The sequence below is a fragment of the Sorex araneus genome, chromosome X (assembly GCF_027595985.1).
Source record: "Sorex araneus isolate mSorAra2 chromosome X, mSorAra2.pri, whole genome shotgun sequence".
Lineage (NCBI taxonomy): Eukaryota > Metazoa > Chordata > Mammalia > Eulipotyphla > Soricidae > Sorex > Sorex araneus.
The window spans coordinates 13,613,900-13,639,061 of NC_073313.1; the positions used below are offsets into that span (position 1 = coordinate 13,613,900).

Genomic DNA, 25,162 nt, shown 5'->3' on the forward strand with positions numbered 1-25,162 from the left:
ACACGCGCGGCACCGCTTAGGGCCTCTTGCAGACCACCGGGCTGGAGTCCCAGATGCACAGCCCCACGCAGTCCCGTAACCCCGACTCCCTTTCCCTTTGCAGCCCACCGCGCGCCCCTCGCCATCACTAGTGAGTCAAGATGAGCTGCGCAAAAAGCTCTACCGAACCTTTAAGGAAAGAGGCGTGCTGGACACACTCAAGGTACCAGCCCGGGGCGCATCCCGGGCGAAACTTTGTAGCGGCGCTCGGGAAACTGACCTGAAATTCACCAGGGCGCGGGGACTAGGCAGGGGGGCGGGGCCTCCCGGGATTCTCGGCTTTCCGGGGGGATTGCTGGGATTGTGGGGGGTGCACGGTGCAGATCTTGATTCCAAAAACCGTTTGTGGTGTGGATAGCTTGGGGAAAGTTCGTTTCTGGTGCCTGGGTAACGTTTTCTTCTGGCACGCTCAACTGTCAAGCTCGTTGAACGTACAGATTCAACTGGCATTAGGATAGAAGTGGGTGACTTGATAAAATGGAGCCCTTTAGGGAGGTGAGGCGTAGTTTATAGAGCTGGTTCACGCGTTTCTGAATTAATAAGTGCTTTTGGTGATGCTCGTGTTTGGCGCCTTATGAGTATCAAGATACTTTTACTTAAGTATAATAATATTAACTATATTAAGTATTAACTGTATATTATAGTTAATATTAGCAATATTAACTATATTAACTATAATAATATTAGTTATAATAGCATAACTATAATAATAAGTATTAAATATATATATAATATGTATATATACTAAGTATTGCAAGTATAATAATCATGATAGTTAAGGACATTGCTTTATGCTAGAATATTTGGGGAATACATTTCTTCAAAGTATACTGAAAGGTGTGAATATTTATTTTTGAGCATTAGCAACAAGGAATGGTCTCAGATATGTTTTAATTATACTTCAAAAGTCTGCTTTTGATTTAAAATTGTAGTTAAGGAAAAACATGTTTACCAAACATAAATGCAACAAAAAATTGCCATGCCAATGTTTCTAAATATATGAATGTTTGGTGTTTTGAAGAATAACAAGTGTTTTAAAACTTAATATGACCTAGTAATGTTTTATTGTATTCACAATCCAAATGAAATTAATCTTCCTTTAAGTAGAATAATAGTACTTAATTTACATATGTTAGCACATGGATGTAATTAGGATTAGAGCTTACCTGATAGTTAGCAATTTCTTTTATGCTCAGAAGCATTGTATATGCTTTCATAGGTTCTAAATTTTCTAATTTTTCCTAATTATTATGTTTTCTATACTGCTACTATCACTAAAATATGGAGGAACCATATTAAATTAATATCATTCACATCAATGCAAGTGTTCTTCTAACCCTTACCTTTTCCCCATCTTTACATGCTTTTCCTTTTAAACATGATTTATTCTTAAGTGCAATATTAATTAATAGTAATAGTAATGTTAATAGTAATATTAACAGATTAGATTAATTTAAATCATATGTACCCAAACTTTTTTGGCTTAACTCCTTGGCTTACCATCTCCTCAGGAAAACAAAAGCTTACTTAGTGTCCCCCTGAACATCTACCTCCTTTAAGTGACCGGAAAGCCCCCCAGCCAAATGAAACCATGACTAATACCCCCAGTATTCCACCCCAGGGGTTGGCATTTTCATCCACTTTGGATAATAGTAGTTTTGATTAGTTATTCTACTGATATGCTGTATAACAATTTCTACAAATCTGTTAAGTGATTTTAGGTAATCCATTCTTTAGAAACTGTTACAATAATTTTGCATTGATCTTGTAAAGAAATCCAGTGGAACATTGTTGCTATTGCTGCTATTTTGGGGCTGTACCCAGCTGTGCCAGGGGCTCCCTCCCTCCCTCCCTCAGGAGTCACTGCCCTGATGCTAGGGACTATATGGGATGCTGGGGTGGGATACAGTACCCACTGTACTGTCTCTGAATGTTGTTTGTAATTGAATTGAAAACTGAATACTTCCATTACATTAGGTGTAGTTTTTTTGCAAAGCAAACAAAAGTTCAGAAAGTATATGGTACATTTCAAATGTGAAATTAGGAGTCAGAGTTGTAGTATAGTGGGTAAGGCACGTGCCGTGCATGCAGCAGACCTGGGTTCTGGGTTTGATACCTGGCACCCCCTATGTTTCCCCAGCACTGCCAGGAGTGGTCCCTGAGTGCAGAGCCAGGAGTGTGTCCTGAGCACCTCTGTCTATGGCACAAAAACAAAACAAAAAAGGGAAATCAAAGAAATGTGGGCTTATTTTTTTCTCCCTCAGTTCTTTCAGTTGCTTAATACCTCAGGCATCTAAAACTATAGGGGGGAAATGCCATCTCTAATGTACTAATTTGCATGATAGTGTGTTTTTTTAAACTTTTTTTTAATTGAATCACAGTGAGATACACAGTACAAGGTTGTTTGTAATTGTGTTTCAGTTATATAATGTTCCCATACCCATCCCTTCACCAGTGTACGTTACTCCCCACCACCAAAGTTCCCAGTTTTCTTCCACACACCACCCCCACCTGCCTCTGTGGCAGGCACTTGCCTTCTCTCTCTCTCCCACTCTCTCTTTCTCCCTCTCCCCTTTTGGGCATTATAGTTTGCAATACAGATACTGAAAGGTTGTCATGTATATCCCTTGATCTTACTGTAAACACTCAGTTCTTGTCCAGAGTGATCATTCCCATCTATTATTGTAATACTGGTCCCTTCTCAATCCTAACTGTCATAACTGCTCTTTGCCTCCCACACACTTAGGGCCAGCTTCCAACCATTGACCAGTCCTCATGGCCCCTGTTTTTCCTGGCCTTGGGTGTTAGTCTCATATTATTTTTTTATCATGTGTGTGTTCCTTTTGACTTAACATTAATGAACATTTTCTTTTTTTTCACAGTGCTACAGCTTTATTATTACAACATTTTGAAACATAGCTTTATTATATAACACTTCACATACAATATGAGAATTTTAGTATATGAGTTGAAATATTTCTTTTAAGAGTAATGTAAATGTCCTAAAACTCAGTTGTGTTATAAGTTGTTCAACTCTTATATAATAAGCATTTTCAGTGTGTTGAAAACATCCAGAAACTTTCAATTTTAGTCCGATAGAGTGTGCAGGGTGTGAATGAGGGCCTCTAACTTTCGATCACAAAAAGCTGTAAGTTCTCAAGTCCTTCTGGAAATGAAAGGAGTCTGATCCATGGGACAAATCTCTATATCTCCAGTGAAATCATCCTGAGACATAGCTCTCCCCCCTTTTCCCTGTCTGTGTTTGCATGCTAGACCCAACTCCGACAGCAGATGATTCAAGAATTAATGCAGCCTGTGCTATGTGGCGATGTCCATCCTCAGCCCATGCCTGTGGAGGGGAGCACTCTTTCAGTGGAGGCCTCTAACATCCTGGTGGCGGATCACTTACAAAGATGTGGTTATGAGTACTCCCTTTCCGTCTTCTACCCAGAGAGTGGCTTATCAAGAGAAAAAGTAAGACTCTTCCTTTTTCTGTTTGAGTTTCCTACTGCAGTGATAGAGTGCATGTCCTGTATGTGTGAGGCCCTGGGATTCGTGTGCAGTAACCCCCACCCCAGCTCATGCCCACAACACAAATTCTGCAGTATGAACCTGAAGCAGGATTCTTAATCTGGGTTATTCATTGAAACACTGAACTAAAACTGCCTCCTCTTTTTTTCTACTTAAGATGTTCACTATGGAAGATCTACTGCAGCTCATCCAAATCAGTCCTCAGTCCAGTATTTACAAAACTCTGGTAGGATTGTTTTTTCTTTTAATAATCTGATTTGGTTTCTTAATGATGACTGAATACTTGAATAAATGCAATGTGTTTTCTTTGAACAGATTTCAAGATTTGATAAAGAAAACAAAAAAGGTAGGAGCCTTCCTTCATCTTTGTAGAGAATAGCTGCATATTTGTTGTATACTTTTTCCTATAAAAGTATTAAATTAATCTTAGAAGGAAAGCTGGGGAATATAATTTGCCTGTCTGATTTTCCTAAGAGTACCATACTTTTTATATAAGCAAAACATTTCGCCTTTTGTTATAAGAGATGTGGATCACTTCCCTTACATATGCTTCTTTTAGTGTTAGAGGTCAAATGCAGGCCCTCATGCATGTGAGGCATGCGCTCTACTGCTGACTTAGGTCATTCCTGGCCCCAAGTTTCTTTTTTAAATTTTTTAAAATCAAGTCACTGTGACATACACAGCTACAAAGCAGTTCATGCTTGAGTTTTAGTCGTACAATGTTGCAGCATCCATCCCTCCACCAGTGTGTATTTCCCACCACACATGACTCCAGTTTCCCTCCTGTAATACCCCACCGTTAACCTGCCTCTGTGGCAAGAACTCTCTCTCTCTCTCTCTCTCTCCTTTTGGGCATATAGATACTGAGAGGTTATCATGTTTGTTTACCTATTTTCAGCACACAGTTCTTATCCAGAGTGATCATTTCCAACTCTCACTGCCATAGTGGTTTCTTTCCAACTGCCTTCTCCCCCAGCACCTGAGACAGGTTTCCAACCATGGTCCAGTTCTCCTAGTCCATGTTTCTACTGTCCTTGGGTATTAGCCTCATACTTTGTTTATATTTCATGTCCCACAAATGAGTGCAATCATTCTATGTATGTCCCTCTCTTTCTGACTCGTGTCACTCAGGATGATACCCTCCATGTCCATCCAGTTATAAGCGAATTTTATGACTTCATTTTTCCTAACAGCTGCATAGGAATGCAGTAATACACTGCATTACTGCATAGTAATGCAGTAATACACAGTAAAACATAGGAATACACATATTCCATTGTGTATATCTACCGCAGTTTCTTTATCCAGTCCTCTGTTCTCAGGCACTTGGGTTGTTTCCAGATTCTGGCCATTGTGAATAGTGCTGCAATATGCATAATAGTGCAGATGGCACTTCTGCTGTGTGTTTTTGCACCCCCAGGCTATATTTCCAGAAGTGGTATTGTTGGGTCATATGGGAGCTCAATTTCTAGTTTTTTGAGGAATTCCCATATTGCTTTCCAAAAAAGGCTGGACAGGTCGGCATTCCTACCAACAATGAATGAGTCTCTTTCTCCCTGCATCCACACCAGCACTAGTTGTTCTTGTTCGCTCTCTTTTTAAAAATTTTTATTAGTGAGTCACCGTGAGGTACAGTTACAAACTTATGAACGTTCATGTTTGCATTTCATTTACATCCCTCCACCAGTGCCCGTTCTCCTCCTGTTCTTGTTCTCTTTGATGTGTGCCAATCTCTTTCATGTGAGATGATATCTCATTGTTGTTTTGATTTGCATCTCCCTGATGATTAGTGATGTAGAACATTTTTTCATATGCCTTTTGGCCATTTGGATTTTTTGTTTGAGAAAGTTTCTGTTCATTTTTTTCTCCCCATGTTTTGATGAGGTTGGGTGTTTTTTTTCTTGTAAAGTTCTGCCAGTGTCTTGTATATCTAGGATATTAACCCCTTATCTGATGGGTAATGGGTAAGTAATTTTTCCTATCCTGTGGGTTGTTTCTCTATCTTGGTCACTATTTCTTTAGAGGTGCAGAAGCTTCTTAGTTTAATGTAGTCCCATTTGTTTGTCTTTGCTTCCACTTGCTTGGTCAGTGGGGTTTCATCTTTAAAGATGTCTTTAGTTTTAATGTAATAAAGGGATTTAGCTATGTTTTCCTCCATTTATCTTATAGAAACAAGTCTGATAATGAGGTCTTCAATCTGTTTTGATCTGACTTTTGTGCCTGTTGCTATAGAGAAATCTGAGTTCATTGTGTGTGTATGTGTATAGCTGTCCAGTTTTCCCAGCACCACTTGTTAATGAGGCTTTTCTTGCTCCAGTACACATTTCTTGCTCCTTTATCAAAGATTAGAGGTCATATATTTGAGGGTCTATGTCAGGATATTCATTGGTCTGCAGGTCTGTCTTTATTCCAATACCATGCTGTTTTAATTTCTACTGCTTTGTAGTACAGTTTGATATTGGGGAAGTATATGCCTCCCATCTTCTTTTTCCCAAGAATTTCTTTAACTTTTCATGGGGGGTTATTTTTCTATATGACTTTTACAAGTGTTTTATCTATTTCTTTGAAAAATGTCATGGGTGTCCTTATAGGGACTGCACTGAATCTGTATAATGCTTTAGGGAGTATTTCCATTTTTAAAATGTTAATTCTCCTGATCCATGAGCAGGGGATGTGTCTCCATTTCCTTGTGTCCTCGTATCTAGCATGAACTCTACTGCTGACTTAACCTTATTCTTGGCCCCAAGTTTCTATATTTAAAACCTGTGGACAGTATTAAAACACCAAGTGGATTGAAAGATGTTTTTTATGAAAGTATTCAAATGTTGGAGAGAAATAGTACAGCAGTTAGGTGTTTTCTTGTATCCTGCTGATCTAGGTGTGAATCTGTGACACCACATAAGTTCTGCCAAGCACCTCCAGGGTCACACCTGAGCAGAGAGCCAGAAATAACTCCTGGGCACCATCTGGTATGGCCCACAAACCAAAATAAGTGAATGTTGCTTCAGTATTAATTTATGACATGTTTAATTTTCATTTACACAGCATTATACATAGCAGTTACATTATTTGTATTGTACATTATATTCAAAACTAATTATTTTTAAAGAAGGTATTTAATCCCCTATGATGGAGCTTTCATTGTGCGATTTAGTTTAGGCTATTTGAAGCAGTATGCATTGAGGATACTTTGTGCCCCTATGAGAATGTAGTTATATATGCTCCAGGAAGTGGGTTTAGCAGGTTTAAGGACATTTACCTTGAATATACGTAAATACTGGAAAACTTTTCTCTCAAGTGAATGAACACATTTCCCCCAGTCACCTGCCAACACTTAAAAAATATTAAAGTATTAAAAAGTAAAGTTTCTTTGGCAGGAGGGGTTTGGACCACATCCACCAATGCTCAGGGAACACTCCTAGCAGTACTCAAGGGACTGTCTGCTGTGCCCGGTAGCAAAATGGGGTTGGAGTGTATCCAGATAGATCTTCTGTCTCTGTTCTCTCTCTCCATCCCCATCAGAGCTTAAATCTTAGCAGACCTACTGGGAAAATAGGACCCTTCTGTTGGAATGTTTGAACTTAAGGTTTTGCTTATGTTTAACATTTTAGAGTGTCATTTGTGCTTATTTATCACTTGTTCACTTGTCACTGTAAACTTCGTGTCTGTGTCTTGTCCCACTTTGTGTTTTCATACTTGTGTGCAAGAGCTTTGTGATAGGAAAGCTAGCACTCCCTCTCCATGTTGCGGGTATTTCTTTTTGTGCCATTTGTCCTTTTATTTTATTTCACATCCTAATTGTTTTCACTTTTTGTTACTGATTGATAAATACTTTACCCTCTTCCAGGTTTTGTATATCATACATGGAAAGGAGTTTCCTCTGACACTATTCTTAATTAGCACTGTTGTAGCACTGTCGTCCCATTGTTCATCAATTTGCTCAAGCGGGCACCAGTAACGTCTCCATTGTGAGACTTGTTACTGTTTTTGGCATATTGAATACGCCATGAGTAGCATGCCAGGCTCTGCCATGCGGCTGGGATATTCTCACATGTTCAAGACAAACACCCTACCCCTGTGCTATATCACTCCATTACTCAAATTATTCTTAAGATGTATACTGTAGAAAAGCAAAGTATTATACGAACAAGATTGACCAGTGACTTTGTGGTGGTTGAATGAAAGAAAACTATGAAATAAAACCATATACATTTCATTTTTTAGGTTTTCTGATGGAATTTTTAAAAGAATTGGCAGAATATCACCAGCCTAAAGTTATCTGTGATGTGGAAACTCAAACAAGTTCGCTCCCTAACAGAGATTCTCTCGGTAATTATAGCCTTCTCTTATTATTTGTATTTGATTTTCTGTTGGAACCCCGGGTTTGCTGTGTTAGGTATTTGTTCCTTGGTGGTGTGGGCTGCAGTAAAACTGAGTTTCCCCTGAATCCTGTTGCTAGGATAGCAGCAGAGCTAGGCTCGCTCTCCAGACGTTCAGATCCAAGGGCTGGCTTCCTTACGTGTCTGTCTGAGCCTCTTATTTATTTTTTATTTTTTTGCTTTTGGTCACTCCCAGCGATGATCAGAGGTTATTCTTGGCTCTGCACTCAGGAATTACTCCTGGTGATGCTTAGGGATGCCTGGGATACCTGGGGTGTAGGGGGATTGAACCTGGGTCAGTCGCGTGCAAGGCAAACACCTTACCCACTGTACTATACTCCATCCCCTCTGAGCCTCTTTTAACTGGGAGGTTCTTCCCTGTGTTCCCTGTAACACTACTTAATAATCACTAAGGGATGCCATAGGCTGTTGCCGAGACCCGTGAAGTCAGTGGGCTGTCACTTCCTTTGAGAGTTGAGAAAGCTGAGGTTGCCAGAGAAGACTGACTTGGGAACCCCCAGTCATGGTCAGAACTGCTAGTAGAGTTTGGGTTTTCTGGTTTACAAGCCAGAGCATGTTCTAGCACACAGCTTTCCCGCAGTGCCATCCTGCCTTCTCGTTGGCTGCTCTCGGGAGAGGGAGATGGCTGACTAGAAGGGAGGCCATTCATGGATTTCTTGGCCTTTCCGTCCTCTTAAAGAGCAGCAGTGCCTCTAGCTAAGATTTCTTTTAAAGCATCTACTATGGTTGGCTTAGATATAGGTTTTTATTCCTCTAGGAACATGGTATGTACTTTTTCTTGGGCGGTGTTGTTCAATAATAGGAACCACATCTGTAATTTTAAACATTCTCTTTGCCACAGTGGGAAAAATCAGGTGAAATTTGTTAATACATTTTCTTTAACGTAATATGTGCAACAGAATTCCAGCACGTAATGAATATAACATATTTATATTTTACTCCGTCTTTGAACTCTGGTGTGTCTTTTGGAGAATGTGCTCTTTTATTTTTGGCTTGTACAGCTGCTTATGTTCATCGGTACTTTGGAGAAATTGGAATAGACTAGCAGCCTATTGGCGAACTGCTTTGGGGACAGCTAGGATGTTACTCAGGGACCTGGTGATGAAGACTGAGATGCCAATACAGAGTGCTTGTTATGGGGAAAATAACTGTGGCCCCTCCAAAATAGGCCACGCCCACTTCTGCTGAGGCCACGCCCACTCATGTGGGTGGGTATCTGGTGGGGTGTGGGGGGGGGGGGTGGGGGAGGAATGGCAGTCCGGATTCGATTCCCTGACCTGCTGGAGGGAGCAAACCGGGCGCAGCGGTGCTGGAGGGTGGCGAAGGGGTGGATGGGCGGTGCTCAGGCCGGGTGGGAGCTCAGGGTCCGAAGGGAAGGCGGCGAAGCGGGTGCAGGTGCGGGGAAATGGCAGTCCAGGTTCGAGTCACTGACCTGCGGGAGGGAGCAAACCGGGCGTGGTGGCGCTGGAGGGTGGCAAAGGGCCTGGTGTGTCTTTTTATCTCATTTTTGGGGGTGGGGCCACCTCTGCTGTACTTAGGGCTTCCTTCCGGCTCTGTGCTCAGGGACACTCCTGGCGAGACTTGGGGACTGTATGGGGTGCCGGGGAGCAAATCTAGGTGGGCTGTGTGCGAGGCCAGCACCCTACCCTCCGTACTATTTGTCCAGCCCTGCTGTGTCCTTTATCCTTAGAGCATATCTCAGTTCATACCAGTCACATTTTATTCCGAATGTGACTGGCCATATGTGTCAGGAGAGCCCTGTGTTGGACAGTTGGGGAGCATTTGGAAAACACAGGGAAGTAGACAGGAATACATGTCTGGTGCAGGCGTGCGCTGTGGTATGGTTGCTTCATATCCATGATGAGTTTGAGGCCTGTAAGTCTACAAGTCTACTTCAGAAGAGCACCAAAAGGAGAGACAAAAGCCCTGGCTGTGCTTCTGTAACTCAGGAGGTCTCTTACACTGTCCTGAAACTTTTTTTCTTCTCTCCAAAGGGAAGGGATTGAAACACACGTGCTTTAATTCTATCTAAGGTCAGACATTGGACCTCTCCATCTGCTCCGGCTTAGAGCAGTAGACGAGCTCTGTGCCTGGGCCCTCAGAGGCTGGCTTGTCCGTCTGGTGCTCCTTGATTTCAATGGCCCTCTTGCTGTCTTCCCCCAACATTGTATTTATTGTGTATGAAGGAACTTTGAAACACTCCGTGAGATACAAAGTTGTAAAGTTGTTCAGGATTGAGTTTCTGTCCTAAAATGTTGGAGAGAGAGAAAGATAGAAAGTGTCTGCCATAGAGATTCCTTCACCAGTGCTCACTTCTCTCCACCAATGTCCCCAGTTGCTATCAACGTCCTCCTTGAAATCTGTTAGCAGTTGTTTTAAGTATTTTGCTGGTCCCTCATTAGGTGCATATATGATATATGTTTAGGAGTATGATTTCTTCCTGATGTGCATATCCCTTGGTCATTAAGAAATGACTTTCTCTGTGTCTCTTATAATGTTTTTGAGCTGTAAGTCCTTGTCGCTGATATTAGTATGTCTACTCCAGCCTCTTTTGAGGGTTTGCTTGAAGGATCATCTTCCAACCTTTGACTTTGAGTCTGTGTTTGCTCTGACTATTCAAATGTGTTTCTGTTTTTAATAATTTTAATTTTTGAGTCACTGTGAGATAGAGTTACAAAGCTGATCATGGTCAGGTTTTAGTCATACAGTGTTCAACACTCATCCCTCCTCCAGTATTTATTTTCCACCATCAATGTCTCAATGAGAGACGTTACTGGTGCCCGCTCAAATCGATGAGCAATGGGATGACAGTGACAGTGAATGTCCCCAGTTCACTCCCGCCAACCTCCCCCAGCCTGACTCTATGGCAGGCACTTTTCTTCTTTCTGTCTTTCTTTCCGCCCTCTTTGTGGCATTATGGTTTGCAATACAGGTGCTGAGAGGTTATCATGTTTGTTCCTGTTTCAGCACACAATTCTTATCCAGAGTGATCATTCCCAACTGTCTTTGTCAGGGAGGTCCCTTCTCTATCCCAACTGCCTTCTCCCCAGCATCAAATGTGTTTCTTGCAGGCAGCAGAATGTTGGATTCAATTTTCTAATCCATCTTGCCACTCTGTAACTTAAATAGTGCATTTCGGCTATTGACATTGAGTGACACTGAGAGAGATTATGTCACGGAGTTTTGTGCTATCTTTCAATAGCAGCTTTTGAGGTTTGTCTTACCTTAAAGTAATCCTTCAGTTCTTCTAAACTTGGTTTTGAGTCTAAAAAGTTCCCAAGCTGTTGTTTATCCAGGAAGTTATATATTGTGCCTTCAGGTCTGGATGAGAATGTAGCACTATAGCACTGTCATACTATTGTTCACTGATTTGCTTGAGCGGGCACCAGTAATGTCTCCATTGTGAGACTTCTTGTTACTGTTTTTGGCATATCGAATATGCCACGGGGAGCTTGCCAGACTCTGCCGTGCAGGCGGGATATTCTCAGTAGATTGCCAGGCTCTCCGAGAGGGACAAAGGAATCAAACCCGGGTAGGGCTGCGTGTAAGGCAAATGCCCTACCCGCTGTGCTATTGCTCCTGGACTGGGTTGGACTGGATGAGAATGTAGCTAGGTAAGGTATTCCTGGTGCGGCTTTGATTTCATTGAGGTTTTTTTTTAAATTATTATATCCTCCCACTTACTTCAGGTGGAAGATCTTGTTTGATAGGGCTGCTGTAAGTGTTAAGGATACTCCTTTGTATATCATTTCCTTCCTTGATCTTGCTACTTTTAGTTTTCAATCTCTACGGATTTTGTTGCTCTGATTAGAATGTACCATTTTAATTGGGTTTCTTTTAACTGGCATCCTTTGGGCCTCCTGGATCAGGGTGCATGCACTCTTTATCTCTGGGAACTTCAAACAGTGATGCCTTTGACTGTCGCTTCTTCATCAGCATTGTCTTCCTGCCCCTCTAGGACCCCGCTGTGCCTTGATTCATCTTAATTCCTCTTGAAATCACCCCACAGTTCTCTTTTCTGGTATTCATTTATATTGAGTCTTCCCTCCTCAGCATCCTTTGCTGTTGTCCAGAGCTTTTCTGCATTGTATCTTAGAGTTTACTGATTTTGTCCTAGCTGCTGGTTACTCCGCTGCTGATGCCTTCCAATGAGTAATGATTCTTTACTTTTGTCATTTCTGAGTAGTTTTCTCGTTTCTGCTGTCATAACCTCCCATGGTTTACTGAATGTCCATTTCACCATTTATTTGAGGTCCTTAACTATCTAACATTTCCCTTCTAAAATCCTTGTCCAGAGGGGTCATATAGCTGTTTCTTACTGGTTGGGTCTTTGGGGCTATCGCCTTCATTCAGTAAGCATGGTGGGGTTCCACATTGCTTTCCTATAGAGACTTGTGTGGTCTGGAGCTGTTATTTATGTGGATATGCAACTAGAGTTGGGATAGCCATGAGATATGAAGAGGTGAAGAAATGCATGGCCGAGTTAGCACTTCGTGTGTTTTGCAGGGTCTTGACCTAGGGGGAAGGGGTATTGCAAGTTCTAAGTGCAACTTCTCAGCTACTTCCTAGACGCTTTGAGATCACGGGACTAAGATCAGGGACTTCCCAGGCCTACCCAGGGCTTCTTGGGGCCTTCTGAAGCCTTCCAGGGCCAAGTGCACCCGAGTGCTTTACAGGGCCTGACCGAAGGGTGAGATGGCAAGTTCTCCCCCAACTTTTTATGATGAAACCTACAAGCATATACAAAAGTTGCAATTGTTTTGCAGTAATCACTTGTTCATCTAGATTTCACCTAGAAGCTCTATTATAGTTGCTTGCTCACTTGTCCATCTATTAAGACATCTTGATTTGCAGTGAATTGCAGATGTTCCTTTGCTTTCTCCTAGTATAAACTTTGTATTTGAGCAAAGCCATGGCCTCTTGCTCATCTGACTGATTTTCTCTTATCTTACGTTCCTGTGTTGTGTTAATAGCTGAAAAACTTCAACTCATCGATGATCAGTTTGCAGAAGCTTGTATCCCACGGCCTAAGTTAGAATCTTTAGAGTTGAAACTAAATGAATACAAACGAGAACTAGAAGAACAGCTTCGTGCAGAAATGTGTGAAAAGGTGAGCTTTATCTTGTTAACAAGAATTCACTTTTGCTTGTCTTTTAACCTTTTGATTTTAGGCATATGAGGAAATATATAGAATCTTTATTACTGAATACAAAACTACTGTTGGGTGTATTTTTCTTTCAAACTTCTTGGAATATAATTTCTTTATGCCTTCTGAATTAATCTTTCACAGACAGTGAATGAAGTGAAACCACAGGTTAATTAAAGCAAATATATTTAGACAGCACTAATATTAAGCATGATGATGGGGAGGGAGGATAAGTTACTACTTTATTATAATTATTGATATTAACTTTTTTTGTGATCCATTGGCAGTTGAAATATTTAAAAGAAAACGAAATAGCAAAAATAAAAATGGAAGAGAGACGAAAGTCAGAAAAGGAAATAGCCGAGTTCCGGAAAGAATTTGAAATCGCTTGCCAAGTAAAATCTGAAGCACTGCTTTCTCAGGAAAGAGAGAGTATTGAGAGAATTCAAAAGCAGAAGGAGGTAATGTTTTATGTTATTTACTAGCTGGCTGTTTCCTGTTGCTCTTTATCATTTGGCCAAAGAGCCAGGAGCTGGATTGGACAACTGGGAGGGACAAGGCCCTAATGGAGCAGCAGTAGGGAGTGGGGTCGTGTGGATGGACTTGGAAGGGAAATGCAGAAGAGGAAAGGGAGCACAGCTGGGAACCCCTCTGCTGGGACCGTGACCCCAATGGGTTTGATCAGGGTGCAGAAACTTGCATTGCAAGCCCTGAGCTAGAATCTTTAGAGATGAAACTAAATGCAAACCACATAGAATAGCTCTGTTTAGACGCGTGTGAAAAGGTGAGCTTTATCTTGTAAACAAGATAAAGCCTCAACTCCGAGGCTCCATCCCCTCACGCCAGTTCAAGGGGTGGGTGACCAGAAGGAGCTCTGTGCAGCAGAGTGCATCGTGAGCTCTCTGAGATGAGCAGCACCGCAGCCTCCCAAGTGTGACTGTTCTGGTGGCCTCTGTTGCAAGTGATGGTTCTGTTCTAGCTCTTCGGGACAGCCAGCAAGAGGGAAAAGTGGTACTTGGGGAGTGGTACTTTTTAAGAGCTGATTTTGTCCCATTTAGAAAGGCGCCAAAGTAGTTACCGGTACTGGGGTGCTCCCGGTGGTAAGAGAACCGGAGGGTAGAGTGGGTAGTTCCAGCTCAGGGAGAAAGGCGGGCTGGGTATCTTTGAAACTTGAAGACACCAGGAGTTGGTCTGGGGTACTGATGAGGTGAAACAATGAGGCAGTGCCAGGGGCTGGCGTGGCGGGCTGGAGGTTCAGGTGAAGACAGGAAACCCCGCAGGCATCCCCACTGTGCCAGAGCCCAGGGCAAGTCCCTGGAGGAGAGTCCAGGGCTTCTAGCACCCTCCATGCCACCTTTGGTCCTGCCCCCTGGGAAAGTGACGGGACCAGAGGTGGAGCAAAGAGGAGTGACAGGTGGGTGCCCCTTAGAGGAAGGATTGAACATGCACCTGAGGAAAAACATTTCCTTTCTCAGACCAGATTGGATTAGGTCTGTTTCCGGTGCACAGCTAGACCTCCCAGCGAGCTCGGTTAGGGAATTGCCCCCCACGGCCCACTCCTCGTGCATGACTTTGTGGGGCATTTCTAGGAATAGGGCTTGTTTAGCCATCAAAATATTGCTGCAAGAGTCTTAAAGGTGCTTGATTGTTTTACAGGAACAACTTCACCTTCAAGGTCAATGACTAGATAAGGTCGGCAGTTAGCATATTCCAAGTTCCCATTGAGTTAACGGATTTTTTTGGGGGGCACCTCAAGATTTTTCCATCCTCATGAAAAGCACTAGGAGCTTATTCCACCCTTACCGTGCCATTCCCCTTGGCCTGATGGAACCAGCCTGTCCTTCAGAATCTTTCTTTGGTGTCTCCCCAAAACTTACTCTGGTATCTCTCCTGCTATAGAGTCTTTTGCAGGTACTTTGATTACAGAATCATCAGATTATGGTGTGATTGTTTTCTCCCTTGCTTGTTTTTTTTTTTTTGCCTTTTGGGTCACACCTGGCGAAGCTCAGGGGTTACTCCTGGCTCTGCACTCAAGAATTACTCCTGGAAGTGCTCGGAGCACCATATGGGATGCTGGGAATTGAACCTGGGTCGACCATGTGCAAGGCAAATGCCCTACCAACTGTACTATCACTCCAGCCCCTGTTTCTCCCCTGTTAAACGGATGAATGTCTGAGTGGGGCATGCCAGGGATAGAACCCCGAGCCTCATATGTGCAAAGCATGCACTGTGCTACTGAGCCGCATCTCTGTGCCTTAAACTGTGAACTTCCGAAAGGACTTTATTCATCTTTGTACCTCTAGCCCCCATCGAGTTGCTTCGCATATAATAGGTAGTCAGTGAACGTTTGTCTAGTGAACACATAACTGGAAGTGTGACCCATTTATTTGCTGGCTAACAGAGTCAGAATGACTTAGGAACTGAAAATTTCAAACAACAGCACAACCGTGGGTCTTTGATTATTCTGGAGTCTTACTGTTAAATTCACACTTTCATTTATTTCATGCTAAAGAACTTACCAAATTTCTGGCTGGAGCAGTAGTACAGCGGATAGGGTGTTTGACTTGCATGTGGCTGATGGGGGTTCGAACCCTGGTGTCCCATTCGATCCCCTGCATTCCATATGTCTCCGAGCACTGCCAGGAATAATTTCCTGAATGTGGAGCCAGGAACTAACCCCGGAGCACTGCTGGGTGTAACCCAAAAAGCAAAAAAAAAAAGTGCCAGGGGGTGGAGCGATACTACAGTGAATAGGGTGTTCCCCTTGCACGCGGCCGACCCGGGTTTGATTCCAGGCATCCCATATGATCCCCCGAGCACCGCCAGGAGTAATTCCCGAGTGCAGAGCCAAGAGTGTGACCAAAAATAAGTGGCAAATTTTAAACATCTGAGAAATGGTTAGGTAGACTGATTAGATAAAGGATGTTAGGCATAGAGGGTATTGTAGTTTAACAGTCATTGGGGAGAGTGTACATTTTTGTCTAACTGAAATAGGTAAAATGCATACTTCAAATTAGAACGTCATAAAATGAAATTGTTAGTCTAAATGTCAGTAATTTGTTTTCATGAGTTGAGGAAGCGCTATGTTTAGATCCTTTTAATTTTCTTACTTGATAAGAAATGAATGCTTCCCTTTACAGATGGAAACAAAAGAAATTTTTGCTGAACGCCAGATTTTATTGAAAGATATGAATTTGCTGAGAGAACGAGAGGAACAACTGAAACAGAAAATGGATGCCTTTGATCTGTAAGTAACATATGTTCACTTCAGATATTTAGAATGAATGAGGTTCAGGTGAACAAGTAAATGATATGTTTTAATATTCTAATATTACCTGCCAGGTAGAGTTCTTAGTTGTAAAGGTGATAGCACCTAGTTTTCAAAGGGACAAGTTAAGAGAAATAAGAGACGTGTGTTTTGCATTTCGAAGGCCTGGGAATGTGGCTCAGTGGTGGAGCACCAGCCTTCATGCACGAAGCCTAGAATATAATCCCCGATACCACCTCACATTGTTTAATGTGCCCCTTAGCCCTATTTGTTGACCCCCCGTGCACTGCAGCAAGTGTGTCAAAGTGTGCACCCCACAGGCATTGCACCAACAGTAGCAACAAAGGGTTGTGTGTATGTGCTTGAAGCATTAGGGTGCAAAGCAGAATGAGACAGTACATCGGGCTACAGTTAGACCGTATAATTAATGGAATCAGGCTTCAGCTTTGGGAGAGTCCCGGGATTAAGGCACTTTACTTACCTTGTGGTCAACCAGACTCAATTCCCTACACCACACGGTTCCCTGAGCATCTCCCAGGGCAACTCCTGAGCATTGCCAGGTGCGGCCCAGCCAGCGCTCAGGATAAATTTTGGGGTAGGGAGCACACCCAGAAGTGCTCATTGCTTCCTCCTGACTCCTTAGTCAGGGGTCACTCCTGGTGGGGATCAGGTGAACAAACGTATGTGGTGCTGAGCATTGAACCCAGGTCATCTGTAAGCAAGGCATGTGCCCTATATGCTTATTTATTGCTCCCATCCTCAAAGAATAACATTTGAATTCAATCTGAATGACCAATTCACATTAGTCATTCAGATTGAATAGTCCCTCTGCACTGCACTGCTCCAGATCTCTGCCTAGGTGAGACTCGTTCTTGTGGTGCATGGCTTACTTTCACCTAAGTGTTCATAAATATTTTGTCCTTCAGATCTAACCTGGGAATAATAGCAGCCTAACTGAATATGTTTTATTTGGGATCTGCAGACATTCCAGGGCTCTTCATTAAAGATTTATTTCCATCTTCATTGACGTTTTCTCATTTATATAGGTTCAGTTCATTTGATTTCTGTTCTCTGTTTACCTTACTCTCTTCTGGGAAAACACACACACATACACACACATACATCACTGTATCATTGTCATTTCACTGTTCACCATTTTACTTGAGTGGGCACCAGTAACGTCTCCATTTATTCCAGTCCTGAGATTTTAGCAGCTTCTTCTTACTTGTCTTTCCTAATGCTGCCATATTGGAGGCTTTTTCAGGGTCAGGGGAATGAAACTTGTTATTGTTACTGGTTTTGGCATATTGAATATTCCACGGGTAGCTTGCCAGGCTCTGCCGTGCGGGAGGAATACTCTTGGTAGCTTGCGGGGCTCTCCAAGATATATATATATATATATGTATATGTATATATATATGTATATGTATATATATGTATGTATGTCACTGTCACTGTCATCCCATTGCTCATCGATTTGTTCGAGCGGGCACCAGTAACGTCTCTCATTGAGAGACTTATTGTTACTGTTTTTGGCATATCCAATACGCACGGGTAGCTTTCCAGGCTCTGCTGTGCGGACTCCATACTCTGGGTAGCTTGCCGGGCTCTCCAAGAGGGGCGGAGGAATTGAACTTGGGTCGGCCCATGAAAGGCGAACACCCAACCACTGTGCTATCACTCCAGCCCATATGTATCTATGTGTATATATATATATATATATATATACGCACATATGTATATAATTTCCCTCATATGATTTGTTGCCTACTGTCTGAACCCCATCAAATATGATATGGTAATTATGGAAAATGGGTAGAGGGTCTTATGATGTGTCACGTGGCCATGAAAGTGGCTGCGTGGTCAAGGAATATGTTCACTCATATAGAGGCTCTGCCCGGGTATGTGGAAAGCAGCCTGGAGCCTAGCGGCGGTTGGGTAGTGGAGGTCGGCTGTTGGGGCTGGGTCCCTTGGGGCAGGGAGGGCTCTCAGCCCTCCCCCTCTGGGTTGCCCCGAGTGAAAACAGCCTGGCGCAGAGGCCAGTGGCATGGTTATGGGGGGCCTCATTTTTGCTCCCTTCCGGGAGAAGGAGCCATGAGTTCTGGAGGGTGGCCAATGATCTGGCGTCGGAAGGAGGTGGGTTATGGGTATGACTCTTGGGTCACCAGAGGCTGGGGGAAGCAGGCAGAAGATCTCTGCTCCCAGGTCCCATTGACATATATACATATATTAATACACAAACATAAATACATACAATATTCTTTATTCTTCTGTCCACCCCATTGACCTCATCCTTCCACCAAAGACCCGGATTCTCTCCCACCCGCCAAGCTGGCTCCCTAGTTGACTGCCTTCTGCTTTGCTGAGTAGCCAGCAGGGGGAGCCAGCACACTGAGCTTGTACCCTTGGTTGAAATACTCCATGTTCTGCAGATCTGCTCATTCTGCTTTGATCTAAATATCAAGAAACTCGATTCCTTAGCACTGGAATTGTTTTGTTTTGTTTTGGAGCTTTTGGGTCTCACCTAGAATTGCACAGGGGTCACTCCTGGCTTTGCATTCAGGAATTACTCCTGGCGGTGCTTGGAGGATCATATGGGATGCTGGGAATCGAACTCAGGTCGGCCGCATGCAAGGCAAATGCCCTATCTGCTGTACTATTATTCTGGCCCCTGGAATTGGTTTTGTCATTGATTTAGATTTCATTATGAAGAGCATTCCTTTCTTCCTTATTCAGAAATACTCTACTCTTTTGGTATTCTTTTTAGTAGTCAATCAAATCATCTACCTACCTATGACTAATTAGTTGCATTGCACTGTAGCACTGTAGCACTGTCGTCCCATTGTTCATCGATTTGCTTGAGTGGGCACCAGTAACATCTCCACTGTGAGATTTGTTGTTACTGTTTTTGCCATATTTAATAACACCATGAGTAGCTTGTCAGGCTCTGCCATGTGGGCGGGATATTCTCGGTAGCTTGCCGGGCTCTCCGAGAGGGACAGAGAAATCGAACCCAGGTCAGCTGTGTGCAAGGAAAACGCCCTATCTGCTATGCTATTGCTCCAGTCCAGTTACATTGCATAATTTAAAAACATTTTAAAACCAAAAAGCAGGGGCTGGAGTGATAGCACAGCAGGTAGGGCATTTGCCTTCCACGCGGCCGACCCGGGTTCGATTCCTAGCATCCCATATGGTCCCCTGAGCACCGCCAGTGGAAATTCCTGAGTGCAGAGCCAGAAATGACCCCTGTGCATCACCAGTTGTAACCCCAAAAGCAAAAAAAAACAACAAAACCCCCAAGATCATATAAATTTACTTATTTATGTTTGTTTTGTAGCATTGTAACTAATTTGCTACTCTTTCACACCTGGTTATGGGCATTTGCTGTATTTGGCGGGGGTGGGGTGTTGTATGCACACCGAGTAGTGCTCAGGGCATACTCCTGGCTCTGTACTCAGGGATCACTCCTGGCAGGGCTCGGGGAACGATATGGGATCCTGGGGATTGGATCCAGCTCTGCCATGTGTGAAGCAGGGGCCCTATTCACTGTCCTCTCACTCGGGCCCAACAACTTCTGTCTGCTAATCCAGATCCAGCATAACTTGGTTATTTCATCATATAGACAGAGAACTTCTAAAGTTTCTGTGTGCGTACTTCTCGGCAATGACAGTGACATCAAAGTTGAGTCTGTGGTACTAAAAGAACGTTCTTCTGACTAAAGTTTTTCTTCCAGTGTTGTGGTTTTCATATTTGCTCTGGGTCTTTTTGCTAATTCTAGGGCTCAGAAAGCAAAAGAAGAAGAAGACAGAGCCATCAAGGAGTCATTGAGGAAACGGGAGGAGGATATTAAGAACATCGAAGAGACCTATGAAGAAAAACTTAAGAATGAAATTCTGAAGTAATTGATTAGTGTTTTTAAGCAGTAGTGTGCTTCACTTGGGTTGATGGCAACTGGACAATACTGGTGAAGTGGAGCAGATGGACATTTCTGCCAGAATATAGTATTTGAAAATACATTTTTTTTGGCTGGAGCAATAGCATAGCGAGTAGGGCGTTTGCCTTGCACGCAGCTGACCCAGGTTCAAATCCCAGCATCCCATATGGTCCCCTGAGCACCGCTAGGAGTAATTCCTGAGTGCATGAGCCAGGAGTGACCCCTGTGCATCACTGGGTATGACCCAAAAACAAAAAACAACAGCAAAAAAGGAAATACATATTTTGTTATAATAAGGCTTTTCTACAAGTATTTGAATTAAGATCACCTGAATAACCACAGTATAAGGGTGGAGAGACAGGTCAAAGGAATGAAGGTGTGCTTTCCATGCAGGAGGCCTAGATTTCATTCCTAGCACCGCCTGGTCCCCGGGAGTGACTTGCAAGCACTGAGCCAGGAATTGCACCTGAGGGCTCCTGTTGGGAACACAAAAACATATATATATATATATATATATGCATATATATAGTATATATATACATTATATATACTATATATGTACTATATATAAAGTATATATACATATATATATATATATATATATATATATACTATAGTGAATAGAAGGGGCTGGAGCAATAGTACAGCAGGTGGGGCATTTGCCTTGCAAGCAGCCGATCCAGGTTCGATTCCTCTGTCCCTCTCGGAGAGCCCGACAAGCTACTGAGAGTATCCTGCCCACACAGCAAAGCCTGGCAAGCTACCTGTGGCGTATTCGATATGCCAAAAAGCAGTACAACAAGTCTCACAATGGAGATGTTAATGGTGCCCGCTTGAGCAAATCAATGAACAACAGGACACAGTTCTACAGTGAATAGAAATTTTTATTCTTGTGACTTCTCTAAGATGTATCAAGAGCCTGAGGTTTGCTTTAATTTTTGGGGTACCTTATAACTTGCTCAACTTGCCTAGCTGGTAAGCTGTAAAATTGGAATCATAATCACTTTCAGTTATCATTTCCTCTGGCTCCCTCGTGCTGCTTCTAAGATGCAGATAATCTAAGTTTATTAATTACTGTAAGTGGTTATATTATTTGTCAGCAAACACATACCTGGTATTTCTTCAAGATTCTGAGAAACCAGAATCCAGCAAACTAAAATTAACTATGTGAAATTAAAAATTATAAAGAAAAAATAATGCATAACTATGGCTACTAACAGTCTTCCTCTAGCTTTAGTTCTGTGTTCCAGTGAATAATATCTTAGTGCAAAGACATTAAATCCTTTTTTTGGCTTTTTGGACTATACCCGAAAATACTCAGGGGTTGCTCATGACTTTGCACTCAGCAGTTACTCCTGGCAGTGCTCAGGGGAGCACATGGGATGCTGGGGGTTGATCCCAGGTCAGTTGCATGAAATGCTAATGCCCTACTCGCTGTACTTTGGCTCCAGCCCCAATATGGCAGCATTTTGATCCTGTATGTGGCATATTAATTATTAATGCTGAGTTCATATTTACCAAGTCAACAAATGTATAGCTAAGAGATGATTCAACTGTGGGAATTTCTTAATCATTGGCAACTTTTTATTGTCATCTTTATAGTTTGTCATTCCTTTTCCATGATGTAGTACCTGCAAAGTTTTCTGCAGGTCATTCTCCAGAAGAGTCTTATAGAGAAACAAAACCTGAAGGTTCAAACTTGTATCCATTTTGAAATGATGGATTTTGTCTACATACTTCATGTCAGCTCTTTTAATCCAGTAGTAAACACTGAAGTATCTGCAGTTGTTAAATGTTTAGGAATCAATGAAAAAAGACAGTGAACATGAACTTTCCAAAACCTGTGCCGAGCAGGAACTGTTGGATCATTTATCTAGCTCTGGGTACCTTTGTGAGCCTGGCAAAGGTTGGAGTTTGGGGATTATTAAACACGGAAGTGCTTCTTTTTCATTTCTTCCATCTCGGGAGCTACAATGCCAGCTTGTATCCACTAGTGGGGAGTAGTAAAACCTGGTGAGAATGTGCGTTTTGGGATCCCTAATCCAGCACATTCCCCAATGTGTTGGCAGCAGTTGAATCTTCTGCTTCGCTGAGCTGCTGCTGAGAGCATAAGTACTTTGCTCTTTGGGGTAGGGAATATTGACAGTGAATTGGAAGTGACTGGTCATCATCTGGGATATACAGTGTGTCGTGTCCAGTGTACATTTCATTTACTTCTTTAGATCAGCAGGCAGCAACTGAGCAATAATTGCTCTCAGTAACCCCAGAGTAACTCCACCCTTTAGTTTGTGTGATGCACTTTGTAGACCCAATTTACAGGATCACAGAAAGGTGAATCAGAGCCCCGAGAGTCACGAAGCCTGTACCAAGCACATTGTCATGGCCAGTGCCTTTAGGCTTCCCTCCGCGCCCTGTGCCATGGTGGGTTCATGTGCTGAGAGGAGTCTGTCCGGGAAACTAACAAGGGACTCATAGGAGTCATTCTGATTCCTAGGTGCCAGCTAGAACTTAAGGACAGTTACATCACTACATCCAGCAAACTGATGGAAGATGAAAAGAAGAACAAGGGTAAGACTCGAGATGTATGGGTGTGGCGGGGGTGCCGTTTTTCTACTTCTAATGCATGTTATTAGCTTCGCTTTTTGGGTCACACCCAGCAATGCTCAGGGGTTACTCCTGGCTTAGCACTCAGAATTCATCCTGGCGTTGCTTGGGAGACATATGGGATGCCAGAGATTGAACTAGGGTTGGCCGTGTGCAAGGCAAACAAATGCCTTAACCCACTGCACTATCACTCCGGCCCTAGCTTCCTAAGTTGAGTATCCTATACTCTACTACATGATTTACATTTAATTGTTCCTGCAAGTTACATATTTTTGCCCTTATAATTTTTCAAAATTACAAGAGCAACCACTGCCTCTGACTAGTTTCTATAAACCTTCATGTTTAACCTTTCTTATATTCAAGTGCTTTATTGGCCAGATTTTGTCCAACTTTAATTCAGTGTAACCTGTGAGTATCAGGCAGGTGGCAGCAGCTTCCTGCGATCTGGAAATTACACTCGTCACCATGAGGGACTTCATTTTCCACTTGTGGAAAGTCTAATTTGAACTTCTGCCCTGTGACCTGGTTTGTTTTGCTCTTGCTTCTAACACATTTTTATGCTCCACATTTCCATTCAACGTATCACCTCCTAAACTCAGACATACCTTAGCTTAAGTCTAGGGAAGTGGGACAGTTTTTCAATGTTTGCACTATTTTGCATTTCCGTATATTTTAAGAAAAGCTTGAGCTTTAATTGGATCCTTGGGAGGGACGCAGGGTTGGGTACTTGCCACTTGAGCAGAATGGGTGCGAGTGTGGCTGTTCTTCCTGTGATTCTTGTGGGGACGCTGGTGGGTTGTTAGGAACTAACTCCATCCTATATTCAGCACATGCTTTGATGACATGCCTACATAAGGTGGTGTGAGGTGAAGTACAGGCAGCAAAGTAGGAACTAGAAAACCCGAATAGACACATCTTTCAGGAGATTCAGACTCGTTAGTATGAGGCCTTTGAGTAGTTCCGGTCAAGTCTGCTCACGGCCTATCACGAGGAAGCTCGCCAAGTCTGTGAGCCGTATATCCGCTCATCACCTGCTGTGTAACAGGGCTTCTACTTGCACGCCGATATTTTGGCCTCAGCATTTGCTACTTGATTTTACTTACTTGGAGAGTGGGGAGGAATTGGACCACCCCCAGCAGCTGCCAGGGGCCTACCCCTGGCTCTTTGCTTGGGGGTTGCTCCTGGTAATGCTTGGGGGAGCCCTTGTCGTGCCAGGTATCAAACAAGGGTCAACAGTGTGCAAGGCAAGCGCTTTGACTCACAGATTCTCTCACACCAATATCTGCTCTTTGAACTTACGAAGTAAGTCATTGGCAGCACACTGGTCATGAAGGTGAAGTGCTTTGGGGATTCCATAGGCAAACATTGCTTCATTGGTTGGTTCTTCCTTTCAGAAAAAACTGTGCACTTGGAGGAGGAGATCTCAGCTTTAAAATCAAAACTGGAAGCGTTCACTCACTCTGAAAACCATGCTAAGGAACTCGAGGTAACTTTCCATCCTTCTGTTTTATTTTTCTTTCTTTCTTTTTCCTGCTGTCAGGGTTGTTTGTACAAATAGCACAGAAGGACCCAGAAAGAAACAGCCCAGAGGTTCCACCCATCCTTCCACGCTCACCCTGACAGCCTCTTCCGGAGTCTGGGTGGGGGCCCGGGCACCTTTGGGAGCTGGAGCTGGTGCTAGAGCTGCAGCCAGCTGGGTCTTACTTTGGGCCTTGGTGTTTGCCTGGGTTTCACCCTTGGTTTCAACCCCTGGCAGAGCGTGAGACCCTTGGTGATGCGGGCATGAGCAATTTTCTCAAGCTCGGGGGGAGCAATATGTGCAAGCCGACTGAGCCTGCGACTGTTCCTCTTTGTGATAACTGGCCTGGCCTACTTGGGCTTCGCGGGGGCCCTGACAGCCTTTACCAGAGCACCCATGGCCTTAGCATGGTTAGCCTGCATCTTCTTCAGGCCCTTCTTGCTGGACTTCTTGGCAAAATGCATGTTCCTTAGGAATTTGGAGTCCACCCATTTAAGAGATTCATGTCTCTGTGACCAAAGTTTCTTTCTTTTCGTTTTTTCGCTTTTTGGATCACATCCAGCAATGCTCAGGGATTACTCCTGGTTCTTCACTCAGGAAATACTCCTGGTGATACTCGGGGCACCATATGGTATGCCAGGGATTGAGCTTGGGTCGGCTGCATCAAGGCAAATGCCCTACCCGCTGTACTATTGCTCTGGCCCTGACCAGAGTTTCTTAA

General features: G+C 43.2%; 1 protein-coding gene across 2 annotated transcripts in view; it reads left to right on the top strand.

The window, feature by feature from the left end:
* The window catches only part of OFD1 (OFD1 centriole and centriolar satellite protein), a 42,678-nt gene that overhangs the window by 407 nt on the left and 17,109 nt on the right, over nucleotides 1–25,162 (top strand). For both annotated transcript variants that reach the window (XM_055122380.1, XM_055122379.1), the window contains exons 2-12: nucleotides 104–202; nucleotides 3,313–3,513; nucleotides 3,728–3,796; nucleotides 3,886–3,916; nucleotides 7,795–7,899; nucleotides 12,944–13,080; nucleotides 13,404–13,577; nucleotides 16,257–16,363; nucleotides 20,163–20,282; nucleotides 22,813–22,886; nucleotides 24,317–24,408. In XM_055122380.1, the coding sequence (XP_054978355.1) occupies nucleotides 104–202; nucleotides 3,313–3,513; nucleotides 3,728–3,796; nucleotides 3,886–3,916; nucleotides 7,795–7,899; nucleotides 12,944–13,080; nucleotides 13,404–13,577; nucleotides 16,257–16,363; nucleotides 20,163–20,282; nucleotides 22,813–22,886; nucleotides 24,317–24,408 (1,209 nt within the window). The remainder of the gene's footprint in view (nucleotides 1–103; nucleotides 203–3,312; nucleotides 3,514–3,727; nucleotides 3,797–3,885; nucleotides 3,917–7,794; nucleotides 7,900–12,943; nucleotides 13,081–13,403; nucleotides 13,578–16,256; nucleotides 16,364–20,162; nucleotides 20,283–22,812; nucleotides 22,887–24,316; nucleotides 24,409–25,162) is intronic.